Below are 21072 nucleotides of genomic sequence, written 5' to 3'. Positions count from 1 at the left end.
CCCTGTGATCTCACATTTTGTTGCTAAGGATACATAGCGTCTAACAGAGTGTGGGGCATCTCCGTTGTGACACAATGTTTTCTGATTATGTTCTAAGTCAGCCTGTCTGATAGTTGGTCTTGCGCTGTTTGTTGTGTGACTCACATTTGTTTTAGCAATGCTTTGAAAAGTTGTGTAATCGTGTCGGTTTGCACATAATCCATCGCACACTCTCTCGGGGGTAAGTTGCTGAATTTTACTATCGACTTGCTTGAGGGCTGTTTCTGTAGAGCAAATTTCAAGTGTTGTGATTTTTACTAATGCTGTTTCTGCTTATTATCATGGAAGTATATTGAAGTTACTACAACAAGATAAAGTTTAGTATTCTTATTTAGTTTGAATGTGAAATAATTTAGTTTAAAATATGCAATGGTTTGTTAACCATATAAAATCGATTAATTATTGCACTCAAACATAGAAATGAACAAGTAAAGGTTTATTCCATGCTGGAAAGAAAAACAAAGTGTCCTTTGTAGCCTGTGCATGCTGACGCAGCTATCCACTTGGACTTCATAAACATAGAAAGACAATTTATTGTGAAAGAGACAGTTTTGAAATGGCCAATATGTCAGTTTTAGTAGCTTTCAAACCAAGTATAGCGTCAGTAATTATGAACAAATGTCAGCATGTGCACATACTGTATCTTTACTGAAGAACATAAAATTAGATTCTACAATGTAAGCCCTGGGAAGTTTGACTGATGAAGATATTTTTGTTACTAGTAAGCTCATTGTCTGCCTGAAAAAAAGCAAAATGACCTTACGGTTCCCAAACTGAAAGATGATATACTGTAGTTTTACCATAAGTCATAGCAAGACAGTCCATAGGTTTAGTTACTGTATTTGCAAATTAAACTCTTGAACTAATGCTAATCCACATCCTGTCCAGGGTGCCTTTGTTATAGCTGCCAGAGCCTCTGCAATTGCCAGAGTGCCTGGGATTTTGTACAGTAATTCTGGTTGGAATTGTAGCTTGCTGTTGCTGCCTTGGCTGTCCACTATCAACATGGAATTTCCTTGCCTACTTCCCTCGATGACATGGCAGTCCTTATTCAATACATACACTGGGGTTCAATGTTATTTCTGGAATTAAAGAATGTACAGAGGATGAACAGCATGGTAACAGAAAAACCAAGGGGAGAAAGACTTTCACAAAGCATTCCGGCCCACCCAGGGTCTCTCTGCCTCTGTTTCTGTTCTTCTTAATCCTCAAATCCTCAACCTCTGCCCCCAAGTCTTTGGTCTCCATGACAATTACACTGTCTCTGCCTAACACACAGCTGGTGGTCCCAGGCTGAGTTACTGTACCCTTTTTGAGGCAGTTGATGACTAAGAGCATAGTCCGGTCCATAGGCCCCATAACCTCACTGTGCTAGAAGAGGACAACATGATCCTAATCCTTAAATGAGCTCAATGGTGAATGTTCCCGCTAAGCCTGCATACTGTACAAGTAACTGTGGCTTGGTGGCCAAGGAGATTTTTTCACTCATCCACGTCTCCTCTCAACTGCCTCAGGACCTCTGGGATGCCAGGCGCACAACAGTCCCTACTGCATTCTTGAATGGTGCATGCAGTTGCCCTGCTTTGGGGTGGTGTTTCATTAAAGCTTATTAGCCTACCCAGGGGTTCCTTCAATCCTTTCTCTCTCCTCATGTATGTGCTGCATGGCCATCTCATGCCCAGCCTGCTCCAGGGCCATGCAGGCCAGTGACCAGACCTCCATTGTGCCTTACCCACAGATACATTGGAGCAGAGTGACAAGAAACTAAAGTCAGGAAATTATGGAAAAAAAGCACAGTCTTTAATGTCTTCAGCTCTGTGGGGTACAGCCTAACACAATCTCCACTTGCTTCATTTCCGCTTTAGCGATGTGTCATCATACATTTTCATAAACTAGTTTTTTTTTTACTATTTAAATGCTGGGAAACCATTTTATGCTATTTGATTTCTAATGGACTCTCTGCTGGTGCCTGTAAACACACTATCAATCTGTATCAGTATTTTGCTGGAATTTAAACCAGATCTAAGTCCTTATAAGCCCATAGCTCCTGGTATGACCTCCACTGCACTGGTTTCCCACACAAAGTTTGGGATTAATTTTGAAAATACTTCTTCTGATTTAAAATCCCTGAGTAATTTGGATCCTTGCCACCTCAAAGACATACTGAGATATTTCTTTCTACCATTACAGCTTCTTTCATCGGATTAAAGTATTTTGAAAACAAATTTCTTCAAATTTGTATTTCCTGTGTTAGTTTAGAAATAATAATCTGTTTTTTTTTATTTTGAGCAGTGTCATCATGTTACTTATGCTTGATTGTTTTTGTTTGTTTTAAATGTAAAGCACCTTGAAATGCACTGATGTGAAATGCACCATATAGGATAACTTTAGCACACCATCTGTGTTATTTCCTTTATTCTAGGATTGCACTTCTTCAGAAGAACAGCCAGTGTGGAAACATGAAGAGCCCTTTTGCTCAGGGGCGGTTAGAGGTGCTGCAGATCTTCAAACTGCTGCAATGCATTCGGGAGAGGGACAAAGCCCAGATAGAGAAGATGGTTAAACATGGGGTGTCCAATCTCCTCAACATAACTGAGCCCCAGAGTGGGAACAGTGCCCTACACTTGGCATCTGTGGCAAATGACTCAGAGATGTGCTCATTTTTGCTGTCTCTGGGGGCACATCCTGATGTGCAGGACAAACAGGGCTGCACTCCCGTGATGAAAGCAGCAGAGTTAGGCCATGACACTGTGGTCACTATTCTTGCAGAAGCTGGGGCTGACATGAAAATGGTAGATTCTGAAGGAAAAGGTATGTCAATGTACAGAGTTCTTAAATGGCACATTTAACGATTTAGAGGTCAGATCTTTTAATCTCTTTCCATAGGAAATCTAAAAACACAAACTCAAGAAAGATTTAACCACATATGCAGAATTTACAATAGACAAAATATAAGCAAGTGAACTTTACATTTTAATAAAGCAAATTATAGTCTCATACAGTCCACCAGCATTTACTGTATTACTGGACCTAACTCTGGATTCAGTGAGATGATACTATACAGTATCTGTTTTCTAAATTGAATATATTTACTGAACACAGTCTCTTTCTATGAAATTCGTATTAGTAGGGGCTCAAAGAAACCAATAATACCTGGACCAGTTTATAATATAATGTTTTGGTTCCTTAGTAAAGTAATCCTTATTTTGTAAAACGCAAATGCAGAGTGCTTTTATGACGAGAATTATAATTTAGTTCATTGACATTTTTTCATGTATATATTATTATAATATGTTTCTGGGCGTCACAGGGGCATTGCTACCTCTCAGCACTGGGGACATAGAGTAGGTTCAGTACCGGACCCATCTTCTATGAGTTTGTACAGTATGTTCTCCACATGTCCTTGATAATTAGAACTGTATGTCCTCCCACAGTCCAAAAACATACTGGAAGGTTAATTAGTTTATGGGAACATTGTCCCTGGGGTGATTGTGTGCATGTCTGTGTGTCTTCTTTGCAATGGGCTGGCATCCCGTCCAGGGGTGTATCATGCCTTGGCCCCATTGTTTGCTGGGATAGGCTCTCCTGCAACTTAATACTTATTTTGTGTATTACATAGAATGCTGTATTACTAATACCATCAAAAAGTTAATATGTATTTTTTTAACTTTGTTATCTCAACACATGAAGCTTGGAGATAAGAGTGGTGTAAATGAGTGTTTAGTACATGTATGTGGCCTTTGCCCCTATACTGTTGTTGTGAGCTCCTTTTTACCAGGGTTGAAAGAGATGACCAATGTGCTTGAAACGTACAGTACAGTATTTATCATAATATGAGAAATGTAAATTAATTAGTTACACAGATTGTTTTCACCCATAATTATTTATTTAATGGTGGTGAGTCTCTGAATCAGAAGGATATCAAGATCTCCACAGTAGGAAAATTGCTAGTATCCAAAATTTTAATTGGATACTAAAAGAGAATGTTTCCTCTTCCAAATTTTAATTTTCAAAAGATAACAGATATTCAGTAGCCTACATAGAGAATATATACTCATTCAGCAATAAAGATTCAGGAGTGATATCTCTGAATGTTGTATTGATGTAAAAGTAAAAATACCTATTTAAAATATAAGATAACATATCCTATATAATCAGGAATGAAAGTCGACCAAGTGGGTCATATGGTTTCTTTGTCTCTTAGACACAGAGAGATGGTGGAGCAATGAAGGCCTCAAAGACATTTTCTTTACAACACTTAGCCTTTAACAAAACCTATTTGTCACTTTCTATTCAAAGATGAACAACTTATATTGCATATATAGTATATATATTGTACTTAAAGAGGCACAGCAGTGAATAAACTTTGTGAGAATTGTTTCGCCAAACCAGACATTGCATCCTAAAGATATAAGCTCTGACTGGTATTACTAAAAATAGTTTTTCCCTTAAATGCAAAACAAAAACAACAACACAGGTCTCTGTTTCCTCAAATTGCTTCCAAGCACAGACATACCTGTTACAAAATAGCTTTGGATCTGAAGGAAGTTGTATCTCACTCACAGTGTCTTGGTCCTTTCATTTGTAATGAGGAGGTACAGTATATACTGTATACAGTATTAAGTTGGTCTTCCAACTTGCTATTTTGTTATATTGTTTGGCATCTTTTACAGAGGTCTCCTTGTACTTGTATGTCCCCCTTCAAAAGATGATTCAGTATATGTGGCTAGAGATTGGGGGCAACATTTATTTATTCATGTCCATTTCCACAGACCCTTGAAGCCAGACCAAAGCTCCTGGTCTGCCTTAGTGACAGACTGATTCTGATTGGTGGGTAGTGACAGGGAGCATGGTGAACAATTCCCCAGTCTGACCTGAGGCTAACCAGCAGGTGGCCTGAAAGAGCCATCTGTGTGCCCTCATTTTGTCATTGCTTGTCTTGCTAAATGGTATGGGATTTTTATGATACTGTAACTAAAAGATTATTTCCAAAGAACTAAATGTAGGTTTACACCAGAATTGTTTTCAACATAGTATATCAAAAAAAAGTTCTGAATGTACAGTATGATTAACATCACAGCAAAAAGCAGTTCCATGTATTTCTAAATATACAGTTCTTAACTTTATTCATACCATGTAAATATATTGAAATCTATTTATATTTAAAAATATAATTACTGTAATTTTAACCACTTTTTTAAATAAGCACATACTGTACGTGTGATTAAAAGGATGTAGGGGACAGTCTGGTCTGTTTGATAGTTAGTAGCTAATTCTAAGGATATCATGCATTCATTTCTTGAAAGAAGCCAATGTATTTACTTACCTTGAGGATAATTTATTTCATACCCCTGCAACTCTCTGTGCAAAGAAGTGCTTCCTGTTCTTTGTTTTAAATGAACTTCCACACAATTTTTACTTGTGTGATCTGGTTGATGTTTCATTGTATATTACATTTCACTGGGTTAACTCTAAATATTTGTATCAGTTCCCTCATTTGTTCTGTTCAAGACTAAAGATATTCAGTTCCTTCACCCCATCAGTGTACAACATTTCCTCAAGCCCCAGACTAGAGTATTTGGCTATTCTTCTCTTAACTGTTTATTGAGCAGCAATATTTTTGTACAACTTAGTGACCAAAATGATATACAATATTCTACGTGAGGCCATACTACTGCCATTATGAAAATGTATTGTCATATTTAAATTCTAAGCTTTTAACTATCAACATTTAGTTGACCTTTTTTGTTGACTCCCCACATTGTGTTGACCTTTATTATTTCTGGATATCAAAGGAGAGTGAGACAAATCACCAAGTTTCACCTCAGTGTCATATCACAGAGGAAGACTGGGAATTATCCAAAGATCCAAGTCAAAGGATTATCAACCTCAACAATTCTAGTAATCGCTGTAAACAAAACTTGAGACATTCCAGTTTAGATATGCCCAATGTTGGTTTTTTTTTTCTCTGCCAGGAATAGGATAATTTTGTCCAAATATACTGCATAATCAGAAAAGTGGTATAGGGGCTAAATCATACCACTTGGGAACATTAAAAAAACAACATTATTCTCAGGATACCCTATTGTCAAGACTAACATTTAAGGTTCACATAAATCTGGTGTCTGTAGTAGAATGCCATAGCAACTTGGAAAGAAATGACTAAAGAGGAATTTTCCAGGCATCAACTAATTGGCTTTCCAGTCAAGTAGAACATGAATGGATGGAATACAAATTGGTTTTTAAACCAAACTTAAAAAGAACATTATTAGTTACTGTATGTGAAGAATATAAATTGCTCTGTTCTCTGTACTGCTTTAGGATTGTTTTGCAGTCCCTGGTCATGCCCTTTTAGTTACACCTAATGGACAGATATTTCCCAAGGTTTATCCAGATGCAGTATATTAGACAGAAATACTGTACATGCCTCTGTACAAAAGCTCAATGATGTTCACAAATGGGACTTTATAGTAGGATAACAATAAAAAGCATACATCAAACCTAAAGACCAAATGGTTAAGGGGCCATAAAAAGGTATGAATTAAAGGAAGTGTTGTCCTTTCAAACTGGAGGAGCTGGAAAGGTTCAGCGTGATAGAGTGGTGCAATATTCCTTAAAAAAAGCTGAAGAACCCTTTAAAAGGGTTCTTTTCAAGATATGAGTACCTTTTGAATGCCATGCATTCAAAATTCGTTAAGAAGAAATAGAACTACCAGAAAGGGGTGTTGGAGCTGTGACATAACATGGGACCTTTAAAAATAGGTTCAAGTGCAGTGAAAACAGCTATCAAAACATATAGTCTTTGAGCTTCTACCTATACTTCTTGAGGTCCTCTTTCTATCATTGCTAAGCTGCTTCCTTGTCTCCATATAAGCCATTCACACAAAAAGTCTCTCTCCCTGAGACTCTTCACAAAGTTTCATTGCATTTCATTAAGGCTATGAACAAATACTGTAGATTGTTGTAATTATTCCCTGTAATAAAGATTTAGAGTAAGTGCTTTATTCTAATACAAGATGTCAAACCTGAAGCAGACTTTAAATGGACTGCTATGATTATATAGATAATTGCCACATACGTTTAATTGATTTTTGTTACTTTTTTCTTATACATTAAAAAGAAATAAATCCATTGATCACAATCAATGATTTGTTGACCTTTTATTTACTGTTTTAAGTGACTTCATAATCAACAAAAGATGTTTTAATTAGGACTTTTCTATCTACCAACTATCTCCCGTCATCTTGTAAGAGATATTTAATAGTGACATGTATGAAGTAATTTTGTCCATATAATAATGAGTAGTTTCAACAGCTCATACATTTTTTCTCATACAGAAAAAAATCTATTAAATCAATCGAGACTGAAAAGCAGTTAACAATCTGAAGATTTCTAAAGTCAATAAACCAATCAAAATATTTAAATATTAATGTCAGATTCAGCTTGTGCTTTGATTTTGATGTATACTGTATATAAATAAGCAAAAGTGAAGTAATTGTTTCAGAGCTATAATGACTAATTCCATGAGATAAAGATTTAACTATAACAGTTGTCTTAACGTTCTTAATTTCTGGGCTGAATTCAGGGAGTCTTAGTGAGTACAATTCTGGATAGTTTGCCTTCATGCAGTTACTGTTGACTGAATAATCTGAATTATTCAAGACTGAATAGCTTTATATAATTAATTTAAAATAATATTTTAATAATGTTAATTCTATAGTTTACCAATCTGGTGATTCTATACAGTATATTTAGTTTTGTAGAAAGCACATTTCCCTAGTACAAAATAAATAAGAGTTAAATCCATCCATCTATTTTCTGACCACTTTATCCTGGAGGGTTACAGGAGAGCTAGAGTCTATTCCTGTAAGTGACGGGTACAAGGCAGGATACACCCTGGAAGGGATGCCAGTCCATCACAGAGGACACAGAGATTTAGACAGACACACACACTCATGCCACAGTCAATGTTCCCAGAAGCCAATTAACCTACCAGTAGAATATGTCTTTAGACTGTGGGAGAAAACCCAGGAAAACAAAGGGAACATACAAAGCTCCACACAGATAGCAGCCCAGTAATTGAACCTAGTGCCCCAGTGTGGCAAGACAGTATTGCTAACCACTGTTCCTCCAAGTTGATCAGAGTGAAATGCTTTCATATAATGCAGCTGTAAAGAGATAAATGCAATGTCTACACAGTTTATGCTGTTATTTCTGCTTATATTTGCTGTTCTTTCAAACACGATGTGTTCTTGGTTATATTTCTGATAAACAGCCCATGGATTACTTAGATTTCATGGTTATTAGTTGAAGGTCTCTTACATTGGAAGAAACTACTGAATACAGGTTATTATTTCCCTACAAAGGGACATCTGTGATCTACAAGGAGTAGGGAGGAATTCCTTCAGCATCCTGGCTATTACAAAGCAGACCATGAAAAACAATATAAAAAATCCTGTAAAATAAGTCACAGATATTATAAAATAATATCTCAATAAAATAGATAAAATAAGTCATGATATTCATCTTAGTTTAAAAATCAATATTTTGTAAAGTAAAAGCTATAATTATACCAATATATCTTAGACCTGTCTAACCTTTATTATTGTCCATTATCATTTTCAGGTGTTTTGTTCTATTGTATTTCTCCAACAAAAAGACACCTGTGCTGTCTTCAGATCAGCCTCAAGCACAAGGCTGATGTCAACAACTGTTCAAGAAAGGGAAAACCCGTGTTTCTCCTGGCTTGTGAGCATGCAAAAGATTGTGTCACTATTTGCATGAACATCTTGGAAAATGGAGCTGATCCAAATGCAACAGATGAGGTAAATTGACATGAATTTGTCTGGAGAGTAATTTGGTAGATGTGCAGTAAGTGTTTGATTCAGATCTACCAAGTCTAAATATGTGAGTCTAATATTTGAGTTAATCTCTTGAGATTAAAAATAAAAAGAAAATATTCCAATTAAGTTCTTAAAGGCTCAGATCCAATCAAATTGGTAAAGCCTTGAGACATAAGTCTCTTGAGAGAAATTAATTTAGTTAATTGTCCTAAATAAGTGAATATTAAGTAGAAAACTATTCAACTGAACAAACCACCTGTTTCAGTGCTGAAAATAAAATTGCTTACAGTCATGGTTTTAGGAAGGCCCATAACATTTGCTGGATTGTGACCTTCTTGGACGAGTAGTGCTAGAAGCTTTTTAAAATGATTTCCCCCCATAATGTACACTTTAGAATGCAAGACTAAAGATGCAATAAGGCAAGCACATCATTACAGTATGTGGCGGTTGGAGAAGTCCCTCATTTTTTCTTAGTGCAGGATTTCAAATGATAATGATCCATTTCTTGTCCAGATTACAGGTCATACTGCTTTAATGGAAGCAGCAAAAGCAGGCACAGTGGAACTGGTTCGAGCAATTCTACAGAGAGGGGGCAATGTCAACGTTCTAGACAAGAGAAGAAACCATGCTGCCCACTATGCAGCTGAAGGAGGATTTTTTGAGGTCCTGTAACTATAGTTATATTGTTTCATAGTTCTCTGATTCATTTAGACCCAGTTATGAAAGGCAGAGTTATATATGTATAAGAGTTACATGGATAATAAAGTTTTTATTTTGTACAAAACATTAAAGTATAGTACTTCTCTCGGGGTCCTGGAGACCCAGCAAGAATAATTGTAGCTGGTATATAACAGGTAATGACATTTCATTCAAAATGAGTTCCTCTTGGACGTTCACTGAAATTTGGAAATAAAAAAACGTTCAGCCATTAATACAAGAGGGACCAAACTGAATATGTTTTAAAGTTTCAAAGTAGCTTTAGCATTGTCTTGGAGAACAAGAGCACAAGCCAATGTGATTATATTTTATGTAGCCTTATCAAATATTGAAATAGACCCCTGATAACCCCTTCTGTTTCAGACTCTGCCCTTAATAAACAGTTTGGTTTAGTATTTCACTATAGTTTCCTTACTTAACACTTAAACTTAACTTTTATATGTGTACATTTTTAATAATAATTGCTTTGATCTGTATAGCACTTTTTATCACAAAGGATCCCAGAGCACTTCACATTTAGGAGGAGAGCCAATTCATCCACAATTGAAGTACCACACTGGGTGATGTGCAGCAGCCATTATGTACCAGAAGCTCCACTTCACAACAGATGTGGTGGAGAAGTGAGAAACTGCTTCCCCAATTCAAGTGGTTAAGCCTTATTTTCCAAGTACAGAGTGTAATGTATTCAGGACACTAGCACTCCTACTGTTAAAGTATCATGGGATCTTTAAAGAGAGTTAGCGGGACCTCAGATTCATGTCTCATCTGAAGAACACTTTGTCTCCAGTCATTGGTTTGCATATTTTGTTCCAGAGGGAATTGTACCAGCCATCTCCACTTACAGCAGCAACCTTGTTTTCCTTAGAGGTCTCCTATTCCAGGATAGACGAAGCCCAGCCTTGCCTAGCTTCTGATATCTGATGACATCAGGATACAAAGCAGTAACACTTCTGTCACAGTTGACTGACCAGGGATTATATTTGTAGTAGAAAAGCTTTTATGGGAAATTTAGGATGTCTTTAAAATAAAAGCTCAAAGAAATTTCAGTCAAGCTGCTTTGCGAAACTATCAAAAATCTATGAGATCCTGCTATAAAATAACATCCATAAATAGAAACATTTTTCTTTTTGCCACATCAATGAATTTCTGTGTTGACATGCAGGTAATTCAACTGCTTTCTGCATATTCGGCTGATATGGGAGTCGTGAGTATGGATGAGAATACACCACTTCACCATGCAGCCAAAGGAGGCTTCACTGACTGCTGCAAATTTCTCTCTCAGAGAGGTAGCAAATAAACTGTGAAGTAGTAATGCAAAATCTACATCATGTTAAAAATATAATCTAAATTTTTTTTATATTTTTCAGGTGTCATTGATTCCCATTAAGTGTTTTCTGTGATTCTTCAGCTTTTGTCAAATTCCTTATATTGTACATGCAATCAAGCTTAAAATTTTTTTAATGTAAAAAAATGTAAAAGCTGTAAAAAGTTTTTACTTTATGATCTGGCTACCACAGGAAGCAGGAGAAAACACTATCGATAAGTTTAAAATTTAAATTGTGTTATATTAACTATATTCTAAGTAATGGAATAAATCTATAATAATGGATAACTGACTGGAGAGGGATAGTGATGTAGTGATCAGCTCGCATAGCTGGGGACCTGAGTTCAATCCCGGACCTGGGGTTCTGTCTATAGTTGAAAACTGATGTGTCCAGATTGGCCACACCAATATTGCAGGGTCAATGGTGAGAATATTTGAATTAATTCAAATATCATTGACAATGCACCTGTAATTTCTATGACAGGACTGCCATGATACCCCCTATTTGCTGACACTATAAGTATTATTTGATATTCTAATTGGGATTTCTAAATCCATAGTAATGTCTATTATTTTTCTTTTTGGTTTGTTATATTATCTTTGTATTTCTGAGTCTATATCTTGTACTACAATATACATGACCTATTTCCCTAAGTCACATTTTAGCATGAGTCTAGTACTACACATTATTTTAGGAAAGTCACCAAGGATATACTGTAAGCATCTGTTAATTAAGAGTAAGAATTTTTAACATCATGCTGTGAGCATTTGCTTTTTCCAGGCTGTAATCCTAAACTGAAAAACCTTGAAGGACTGACTCCACGTCTGCTTGCTAAAGAGTATGGACATAAAGCAGCCATGAAGGAGCTTAGAAAGGCAGAGAGTCTTCATGCCAAATACTCCAAACCTGGAGCAGTTAACCCCAATGAACCCTGGGCAATCAGACTTCATGACTGGTCCTTTGAAAATGAGGCTGTGCTCCGCAGTGCATTCGGAAGCATAGAAGGAGAGGCTGAAAATGTATCAAAGGAAAATTTTGTGACAGTTCTTCAGGAAAAAGGTGCACCGGTGAACCTGGAGGAGATCCAGAAAATAGCCATGGTTCACGACAAAAGCCGAGAGGGGTGTATAAATATCAATGAGTTTTTTAAAGGGTCCAAGTTCCTGCAAAAGGCTTTCCTTTTGTCATCATATGCCACTAAGACGAAAAAAGGAAAAAAGGGGATAAAAGGGAAGAAAAAGGGAAAATTCTCAATCCCAATGCCAATATGTACTCTTCCTAAAGACCTCATATGTCGCAGGGATGATGGAGGTCCTCCACAGTTCATGATTGAAAGCTACCAGCATTACACAGACACCAATAGGTTCGATCGCGACCACCCCCCTTGCCATCCCATTGAAGATGATTCTGTGTGGTACATAGAAGAGCCTGAAAAAAATTACGCTAACATTAACTATTGTGCTAGAACCGGAGATTTTGAATCCTTAAGTCTTGCCTTTAGCCAGGGTGTTCCAGTGGATGTCTCGGACAAATTCTACAAAACTCCACTGATGTGTGCCTGTTCTAGTGGGAATTATGAAGTGGCAAAATTTCTGATAAGCATGGGGTAAGGCCAGTGAAAAGTTTAAGAAAAAACGCTTACAGGTAAAAATCATGTGTTTTTTTAAAAAAGCATCTGACCCACCTGCAAGTCACAAATAAAGCCAATACTTGATATTTAATTTCCAGTGGATATAAACATCTAGTATTCAAATAATAATAATAATAATAATAATAATAATAATAATAATAATAATAAGATGATGATGATGATGATATCATTATATGAATAATATCAAGTATTACTTTGGTCATTTATAAGTGATCGTTATAGGTGATCTACTGTATACTTAAGTGAAAATAAAAGGTACTCTGTGCAAGTTACTGTACTTTACCTTCTTGTGCGCTCTCCTTCAAATGAGAGCTGATGATGAGTGACTCCACAGCACCAGCTGTACAGTATGTGCATAATTCACTCTTTAGTGTTTATGAGGTGCTTTGAATAAAATCTTCTGATATTTGTATTATTCCATTTCTGGTTCTAGTTCAGCTTCCATGAACTAAAAGACCATATTATTGATTTTCATATTAAAAGTTAAATTATTTCTGGAATTAATGTGTGTACTTTTTCCTTGAAGTTTCTCTTCACAAGGTGCATGGGTTAACTGGCTTTAAAAGGCTATAAATCCAAGACTCACAAGTCCACAAAGACCACTGCTTTTGCTTAGCAGAAAAAGCTGACCAATACCTTCTTTTGTTAGGGATAGAAAGATGTTTTGGCCCTGTGTTCTTTTAAGATAAATTAATATTGCACACTTGTCCCAGAGCACACAACGGTGTTAATGCAGTGTAAACCAGTGAAAGGTCCATTACCTCAGCTTTAGAAGATTCTGAAACTGAAGAGAGAAATGCCATCATATGTTAACTTAAAAAGGTGATGCCATCAGTCTAAAATTCATGTACTACACTGCCAACAGATTTGTGACTGAAATAAATTTCATGCATGTCTGTCCATTTTGGGTGATTTTTTATAAAGGAATATCAGTTTATATAATGAGTAACCTTGAATCTTGTGTTGAAATAAGTAATGCTAGTTATAGTATTTGTAGAGCTGCAGTTTCTGTTGTTAATTTGAATTGTGTAATGTAAACAGTGTCATGAGTAAATGAAGTACCCATTGTTTCCTTCAATGCTTCAGGGCTAATGTCAATGCATGCGACCAATTTAACTGGACTCCCCTTCATCACGCCTGTCATGCTGGACAGCTGGACATCATTGAGCTGCTGGTAAACTCAGGTGCCATCATCGATGCTCCTGCAATAAATGGAGCCACTCCACTGATGAGAGCTATAGAAAGCTGCCGGCCCAACTGTGTGGAATACCTGATCAAATGTGGGGCGAAGGTTCAGCTGGAAAATAAAAAAGGTATCCACCAAAAAAAAACAAACAAACTGTGATTTAATTATTTCTAAATGTAACTTGTATCTAGTCTTAAACCATATTATTTAAAGTTTTTAGCTTTCTAAATGTTATACCCTTAAAGGAATTTGTGTGCATACTGTACTCAACTACATTCATTCAGTTCCTAGAGAGAGTACTCATGTATTTTCTGAATTTAATTTATATTTGTTATCTGTATTTGAATTAGTATCTCTCACTGAACTGAACTAAATATAAGCACTCTGGAGATGCTTATGCAGTTCATGCATTTGTTTCATTTTACGATTTGCATTGTAAAACTTTTTTTTTACTTTACAGAGCAAAATGCCTTGGACATTGCTAAAGCATACGCTGATTTTAGAATAGTTGACATGGTACAAGCAAAATTTGACACTCTTCCTAAACCTAAGGACAAAAAAGGAAAAGGAAAACCGGCTGCAAAGTCTAAACCAACTGCCAGCTCTACAAAAGATAAGGTGGTAAAACTCATCCTGTGCATAAAATTAATTCTGAAGCCAGTATTTGTCTTTTCTCTGATTTTATTGTATCTCCTAAAGCTCAAGATTGTATTAACAAGTATAAATTGTTTGCACTCAAGAATTAGTGCCACTCTTAAGAATCTATACCAGAGAATGTCTTATCACTGTAAAGCACAGTCCTGAAATGCAGCTGAAAGTGTCATTACAGAACCTAAGTTTATCAATAAGAAATGTTAGTTATTCATGTGCAGTATGTGTTGTTTACTGTGCGTTGAAGTGTAACTGTGCTGTCCTTTGATATTCTTTGTCTCATAATTAATTTAGTGTAATGGGAAGCATGCAACAGGTAGCATGTTACTGCAGCCCAGCAAATTGTAAGCAAATTGTTCGTGAAGGTTAGAATTACCTCTAAGTGAATGAGTTCACTATATAAGATGTCTTGGTGACATGGATTGCCACGTCATACATTATTTTTAGCCATTGTTTCATTGTAAGAGTGATTTACATTCAGGACTTACATTCAAAACCACTTAAAGGGTATAAAAAACTAAAGAAGTAGAGCTTTATTTGTTTTTATGTTTTTTTTATGGAGCATTGGTATTTATGTAGTTCTCTGTTATGACATCATTGTCTGGTATTAGTTTTCTGGTAAATAATAAAATTATGTACGTTAGTAACTCTTAGCTTTCTGTTTTAGAGAACACATTCATGATGCATTTTTTTTGTGATTTAAGTCTCAGAGACTTAAACTGGGAAAGACCCATTAAACATGTAGGAGGGCCCAAGCTAAAGGGAAGTCTCCTTCTCTTCTAACACAAGTTTTTAAGTAGTAGGGTGGTGCAGAACCAAGAGAATTAAAGTTTCTAAATCAAAGCAAAGTCTGATTTCAGCATCTCCTCGTGTAAAGGATACATTATTTTTGTCTACTAGACCAGCTTTTGTCTATTCTTTTATAACATTAAGACATTTTTTGGCTACAGGTACCCTTTAATACAAAAGTTCAATATAACACAGTAAACATGACAAAATAAGGTATAGAAATAATTGCAAACCTAAGATGAATCATCTAAAAGTACAATTTAGTGAAACAATAATTAGTCAAAGCAGTACTGTACATGGAAAGGCATTATAATAACACAGGGATTACAACAATACAAATCTCTAGCTTAAGTTCTAGACTGCTGTCTCTTGAGGATGCACTAGAAATGTGAATAGGGTTAATTTACTGTACATATTTTACTGTCATAGAATTTCTGTGCCTTTTATAGCATCAGTATATTCAAAAAGTTGCTTTGCTTACTATTTTCTTCACAGCAAAATGCAAGTTGTCTTTCATTATAATTTAGTTTCCTGTATATTTTTAAATTGTAATTATGTTTTAGAAATTAAAAACTGTTTTTTGGCTTCAGGTTCTACTACCTCAAAGTACTGTGTCTCCATCACCATCTGATTCCGGTGGAAAGAAAGAGTCTCTGAAGGAAAGTGTCATATATCAAAACACTCAAATAACCAATGGAGCTCTGAACAGAATCGACATCAGTTTTGTGCCAAAAACAGTAAGTATCTACAAGGGATTGAAGTTTTGACTGAATGGAGCAGGATTGTGGGCAAAACCCAGGGGATTTCTCTAATATTTTCATTATCTTGTATTACATTTGCATTACAAAGACAAGCACAAATGTCTAAATCCCCAAAAAACTCCTACACAACTCTGTTCCAACAATTGCCATTATCAAAGACAGGGAGATTCTCCTTGCACATGTAATGTTTTTTTTACAGAAATAAGAATTTAAGAAATACCATGCCAGGTTCAATATAAACCTTAGATGCTATTGAGATTATTACATACTGTATGCCTTAGCTGGGACATCAAATATAAAGTTTGTGACGGGAAAAAACAAACGTTATATGTGATATACTGTAGGTCTTAAGGCCCATTCAACTAATGAACTCCTACTAGTGTAATAACTAGTACTGTATACCCACTGTTACCTCCAGAATGATTTCCATAGTACTGATTATGTAAATATCAATATGTCTATGACTATAGATGTCTGGGATATACTTTATGTTCGATCAGAACATAAAGTATCTTGTTTGTTACTCATTTGACTGTCTACTTCATTTGATTTCTATTACTTAAATGATAAAAGGATTGTATTCAGCTGTTCCAGTCATGACATCAGCTTTGTGGTTGGGTAACTTGCCTTCTGTTCCCTGTTTTAGACAGTATGCATTTAGTTTTTTTACATTTCCACTTCTGCTTTGCATTTCATTGTTGATTCTGAAGATCTCCATTGGATTGACTATGTCAGTACCTTGAACATTTTGAGTACTTAAATCAAATCCCCTCATAGTCATCACAGTAATTTTGTTTTTTACCTTTTTGCATACTGTATGTTTAATCTTTATTGAATCAAAATAGAATGATGATCCATCAGAAAACACCCTTTTCAAATAGCTCCTAGTTCCCATACACATGACAAACTACTCAATGCCAATAATGTGACCATTTGAAGGGCAAATACATTATACACCAAAAAGATGCAAATCATGTTATAATGATAAAGAGACTTCAATGGTGCCCATTTCTTAGCAGCAGTAGCTGTTACAGTGCGGACCCAATCATTCCTTTGGTCTGTCATTGGTTGATAATACACATACAGTAGCTATTAATTGTAGGTCAGTCTTGGGTGCTTAATTCCAGGTACTGTTAACAAGCGAATGAGTGGATCCTGTATCCTCTTATAACTTTATATTGCACTGATCATTCTTTCTTTTATTGAGCCATAACATAGCTTTAGTGTGATGATAATTGACAAACCTGTATGCTTGTTAAGTATGCTTATGTTTGTAGCAGTAAACTCAGAATCACAAAATTCTTGGCCTGTGTGTTGTCACAATTTTTGTTGCTCTGCAAAGTAAGGAGGGGTGCAAAAAACAGGAACTCAATATTAATATCTTATATAGTCTAAAGTTTTCTAAATTATATTTATTAAATGTTTTCATTATTTAATCAGAGCAAAAATATGTACTGGTTTTCTATTTTTTTCTAATCAACACATTTGGATTTTATTATTTACTACTGGGTCTTGTCTCAATTTATATCAATTCAAATTGGGACTGCTTAGAGTATTTTCATCCAGCTCATAACTGCCATGCACTTCATCTTGTACAAATCTTTGCATTGTAGATGTGGGGTAATCTGCCAACAACAAGTCAACTCCTCAGAAAGAAAGAAGAGCGAAGGGAGCGTCATTCCTATGAAGTGGACTTTGAGGACTTCATGATGCCCTTTAAGAAGAACATAGTGCAGAAATCTCTGGAACTGGGTGGCATAGAGGATTAAGAAATAAACACTGGTCTGCAGAGAAGTGCAAAATGTGTTATTTAAATCAATAACCTGTTTTTATCACTCCATCATGTAGGGGATGAACATAATATGTCTGTGATACTCTACTGTATCTACAGTATATATGAAGTGCTTTCTTTGGAGAATTGATACAGTACAAACACTTTTTTCCATTTCAGATTTAGTTGTTTGCTGTTTGCTTAATTTAACTAATAGCTCTGATTTTATAATTGGAGTTTAAATGCCTTTAAACACCAGTGTGCGAACAAAAATGCATTTAAAATATAAATGTGTACAGTAGCATATGCTTGGTGCTGGTTTATCAAGGTAGTTTAATGGATGATAAACAATGGTGTAGCTACAGTATTACCATTTCTCCTAATCTTAGTACATTCAGACAAATAGCCAACACCAGGCACCCTAGTAGAAGGACACAGGATAATGTATGAAAAATACAGCATCATACGAAAATCATGAATTAAAAGGGATGCAGATGAAAAATGTCAAAAATGTGTAGAATGTAAAAAGTTATGTAAAATAGTTTATATAAAGCTTGTGCTTTTTGTTCTCCAGCGTTACTGTAAGCACATGCATTTTAAGCATTTTAATCCAAATCCTAAATCTTACTTTCAGCTAAAAACTGCAAATATATTTATGAAGTTGTAGACACTCAGGTAATGCATCCTTTGCTAACAATCCTATAAGCTTAAATAAGTGGGCATAAACTCCCAACTGAAATGACTGTGCAATAAAACTTGACATTCTTAATTTATAGTGATGCTGCATGTAAACATGATGAATGTGGAAGGTTGATCATTTTTCCTACAGTACATGGTCTCTACACATGATTTACCATTGATGCTGTATTGAACTCTGCAAGAAATGCAGTGTTTTATATTTGGCACCAGGAAAACTTGAACATTGTGGAAAAAGATCTGATTTACTAGGTCTTCTTTCTATGAAATGTTAGGAAGGACTTAATTTGTCCTGTGTGAGGGAAATAATTTAGTTTTGTTTTGGTCTACATGCATCCAATGCTATCAAATAAATATTGAATATGATGATAATGAATTCAAATTCATATTTTTTCTTTATATTGTATCATAAGAACTACTTTCACCCTTAAATGATTAAATTCTGATAGAGTTGTACAGAGGGATGCTAATTAATAGTAATGTCCAAAAAGGATACTCACACTAAAGTCATGGACATCTTCTGTATGTGGCTAATAGAAGTTTTCCTCTATCATAGTGCATTGATGATAACATTCATGATAAGATAACCTCAATTTTTTTCAAGAAAAAGTGTGTATTTAGAGATGTTTTGTTATGTTGGATGTAATGTATCGTAGCTCTAGAGAAGAGGTTGTTACAACTTAGAACACATTTTGCTAAAAAAGTAGAAGACAATTATAATGGTAATAAGAGTAAAAGTGGGCCTCTGATTACAAAGTTGATCCATAGTTTATTCGAGTCCATCAACAAAGGTTTAACAAGTAGTTACTTCGGAACCTTAGTTTGCCACATTTATATCTTCAGCTAAATCAGTGCTGCTCTAATTTCTAAATTGGTTAGGAAACTTAATATCACTAATAGGTATGTGCAAGTGAGGGGTGAATTTTGTGGACAGGACGGTAACAATTTTAAAGCACTAAATATGGAAAAATATACTACATTGATTTAGTTACCCAGTCAATTCTTCATTCTTCTTTATGTTGCGGTTTATTTCGTTGTGAGGGAGCCACAATCTCATCATGGCTTGTTTTTTTTGGGATCGTGGGAAAAACCCAAGAACCCAGAGGAACTCACAGAAGAAAGGCGAGAACATGTACAAGCTCCGTGAAGATGGCACCTGAGGAATTGATCTAAGGCACAAAGCAGCAATGGTAACCACTGTACCACCATGCCACCCCTTTGAATTAATCACTGCCTTTCAAATAATTTCACACATTCAACCTACAACAACATCTAGTGCTTGCAGCTGATCTGGTCATTTTTATGTTTGTACATTTTATTGATTGGGTATTTTAGTGTTATTGGCATGAACAAAAACATGACATCACAGTATACTGCAGTGAATGATTCTGTAGTGAAATGGCAAATAATACATTAGTCATTATCCTGGGAGATTATTTGTTGTATTTAATTTCAAGAAAATGATATGGTTTTGTATCCCGGAATTTTGAATGATGTGTCTAAACACTGTGATGTATCTGAAACCTACAGATTTTGCTTAGCAGTAAATTTTCTTTTACTTCAGTAAACTACAATCTAAAGTGTGATTGAAATACGTTTTTGTAGGAGCTTCAAGGTCAGTCAAGGGTGCTTGCTCTTCAATTAAATATTCAAAATATATTATTAAAAATATTGTAGTATATTTAGGATATGCAGTCTTTTGGAAAAACTTTAGCATTTGTCCCCACTTTTGTGTCTTGCAGTTATTCGTTTTCAGCATTACAATGTCCTGCATGTTATTTAAGTGTTATGTAAGGTGTGGTATAATAACCAGTAGGGTTGTGTATTCAGAAAACCACATATTATACAACTCTTTATATAAGTCCCATAGACTTTATGGGGGAAGAGTATTAATAGGAGGAGGACGAAGCTGTTGGGAGGTTGTAATGGAGTGTAATTTCTGAACATTATACTGTACTGATGCTTTCATGTGAACATGAACCAAGCCAAAGGTTTGAGGTAAAAAGGTCCTGTTTTACTGTATGAGCTTTTTTGCTTCATGAAATTCCTAAATGGGGCAATTATTTTAGGACTTAAAGAGATAGGCTAATCTTCAATTTCAGGAGGTGACAATTTATTTTTAAGGACTCATGCCCTTTGTTGTGCAGGACTTAATTACACAACAACTCCCAGGATACATATACACACATACTCATAATAATCTTGTTAACAAAGACTGCTCATTACACAGTACTCATTTACATTCTCCATATTGTGTTTATGACAAGGCACATTATTGTTAGGTATAGTTTGTTTAATCTCTGTAGTCACACTATAGAGTTGGAGGGCATCATGCTCATCTTTCTCTACCAGTAGATGGTGCAGTGCTGCTGCTAAAAAGGAAAATAAAATAACGTTTTTGTTTTAGCCCAAGTAGGCTATTTTAAATAATGTATTAATTTTATGTAAGTACTGAAATAATACAACTTAATATTACATTATTTTACCTAAACTAGAATGTTAATAGTCTGTCAAAGATTTTAGTATTGTACTACTGTTTGTACTTAAATAAGACTAAGCTATCCTAAAATTGTGAAACACAGCTATTTAAAACTACAATTACAATTTTACTTACTTTCTGTTGCAAATGCCCCCATGGTAACA

The 21072-nt window shown here is 35.4% G+C and overlaps 1 protein-coding gene across 2 annotated transcripts; it reads left to right on the top strand.

Moving 5' to 3' along the window:
- The first annotated feature begins 47 nt into the window (after positions 1 to 47).
- Positions 48 to 20015, top strand: LOC102684304 (ankyrin repeat and EF-hand domain-containing protein 1). Of its 2 annotated transcripts, XM_006625773.3 has the most exons (11): positions 48 to 220; positions 2462 to 2850; positions 8665 to 8864; positions 9396 to 9545; positions 10762 to 10885; positions 11705 to 12530; positions 13662 to 13888; positions 14222 to 14379; positions 15792 to 15938; positions 17576 to 17744; positions 19526 to 20015. In XM_006625773.3, exons 2-10 carry the CDS (start codon positions 2499 to 2501, stop codon positions 17729 to 17731), a joined length of 2340 nt encoding a protein of 779 aa, XP_006625836.2. In that variant the 5' UTR covers positions 48 to 220; positions 2462 to 2498; the 3' UTR covers positions 17732 to 17744; positions 19526 to 20015. The 2 variants fall into 2 exon arrangements, with proteins under 2 accessions (XP_006625836.2, XP_015200090.2); XM_015344604.2 differs by lacking the exon at positions 19526 to 20015 and having other exon boundaries at positions 17576 to 18801.
- Positions 20016 to 21072: the final 1057 nt, after the last annotated feature.

The sequence above is a fragment of the Lepisosteus oculatus genome, chromosome 2, assembly GCF_040954835.1.
Source record: "Lepisosteus oculatus isolate fLepOcu1 chromosome 2, fLepOcu1.hap2, whole genome shotgun sequence".
Classification (NCBI taxonomy): Eukaryota; Metazoa; Chordata; class Actinopteri; order Semionotiformes; family Lepisosteidae; genus Lepisosteus; species Lepisosteus oculatus.
The sequence above is the reverse complement of the archived record's forward strand: the minus strand, read 5'-3'. Positions and strand labels throughout refer to the sequence as shown.

Excerpts from the sequence above, each read along its gene's own strand:
- LOC102684304 (XM_006625773.3), top strand. The coding sequence starts at position 2,499 with ATGAAGAGCCCTTTTGCTCAGGGGCGGTTAGAGGTGCTGCAGATCTTC. Across the intron at positions 8,865-9,395 it reads ATCCAAATGCAACAGATGAG|ATTACAGGTCATACTGCTTT; the intron begins GTAAATTGACAT and ends TTTCTTGTCCAG. Across the intron at positions 13,889-14,221 it reads TCAGCTGGAAAATAAAAAAG|AGCAAAATGCCTTGGACATT; the intron begins GTATCCACCAAA and ends TTTACTTTACAG.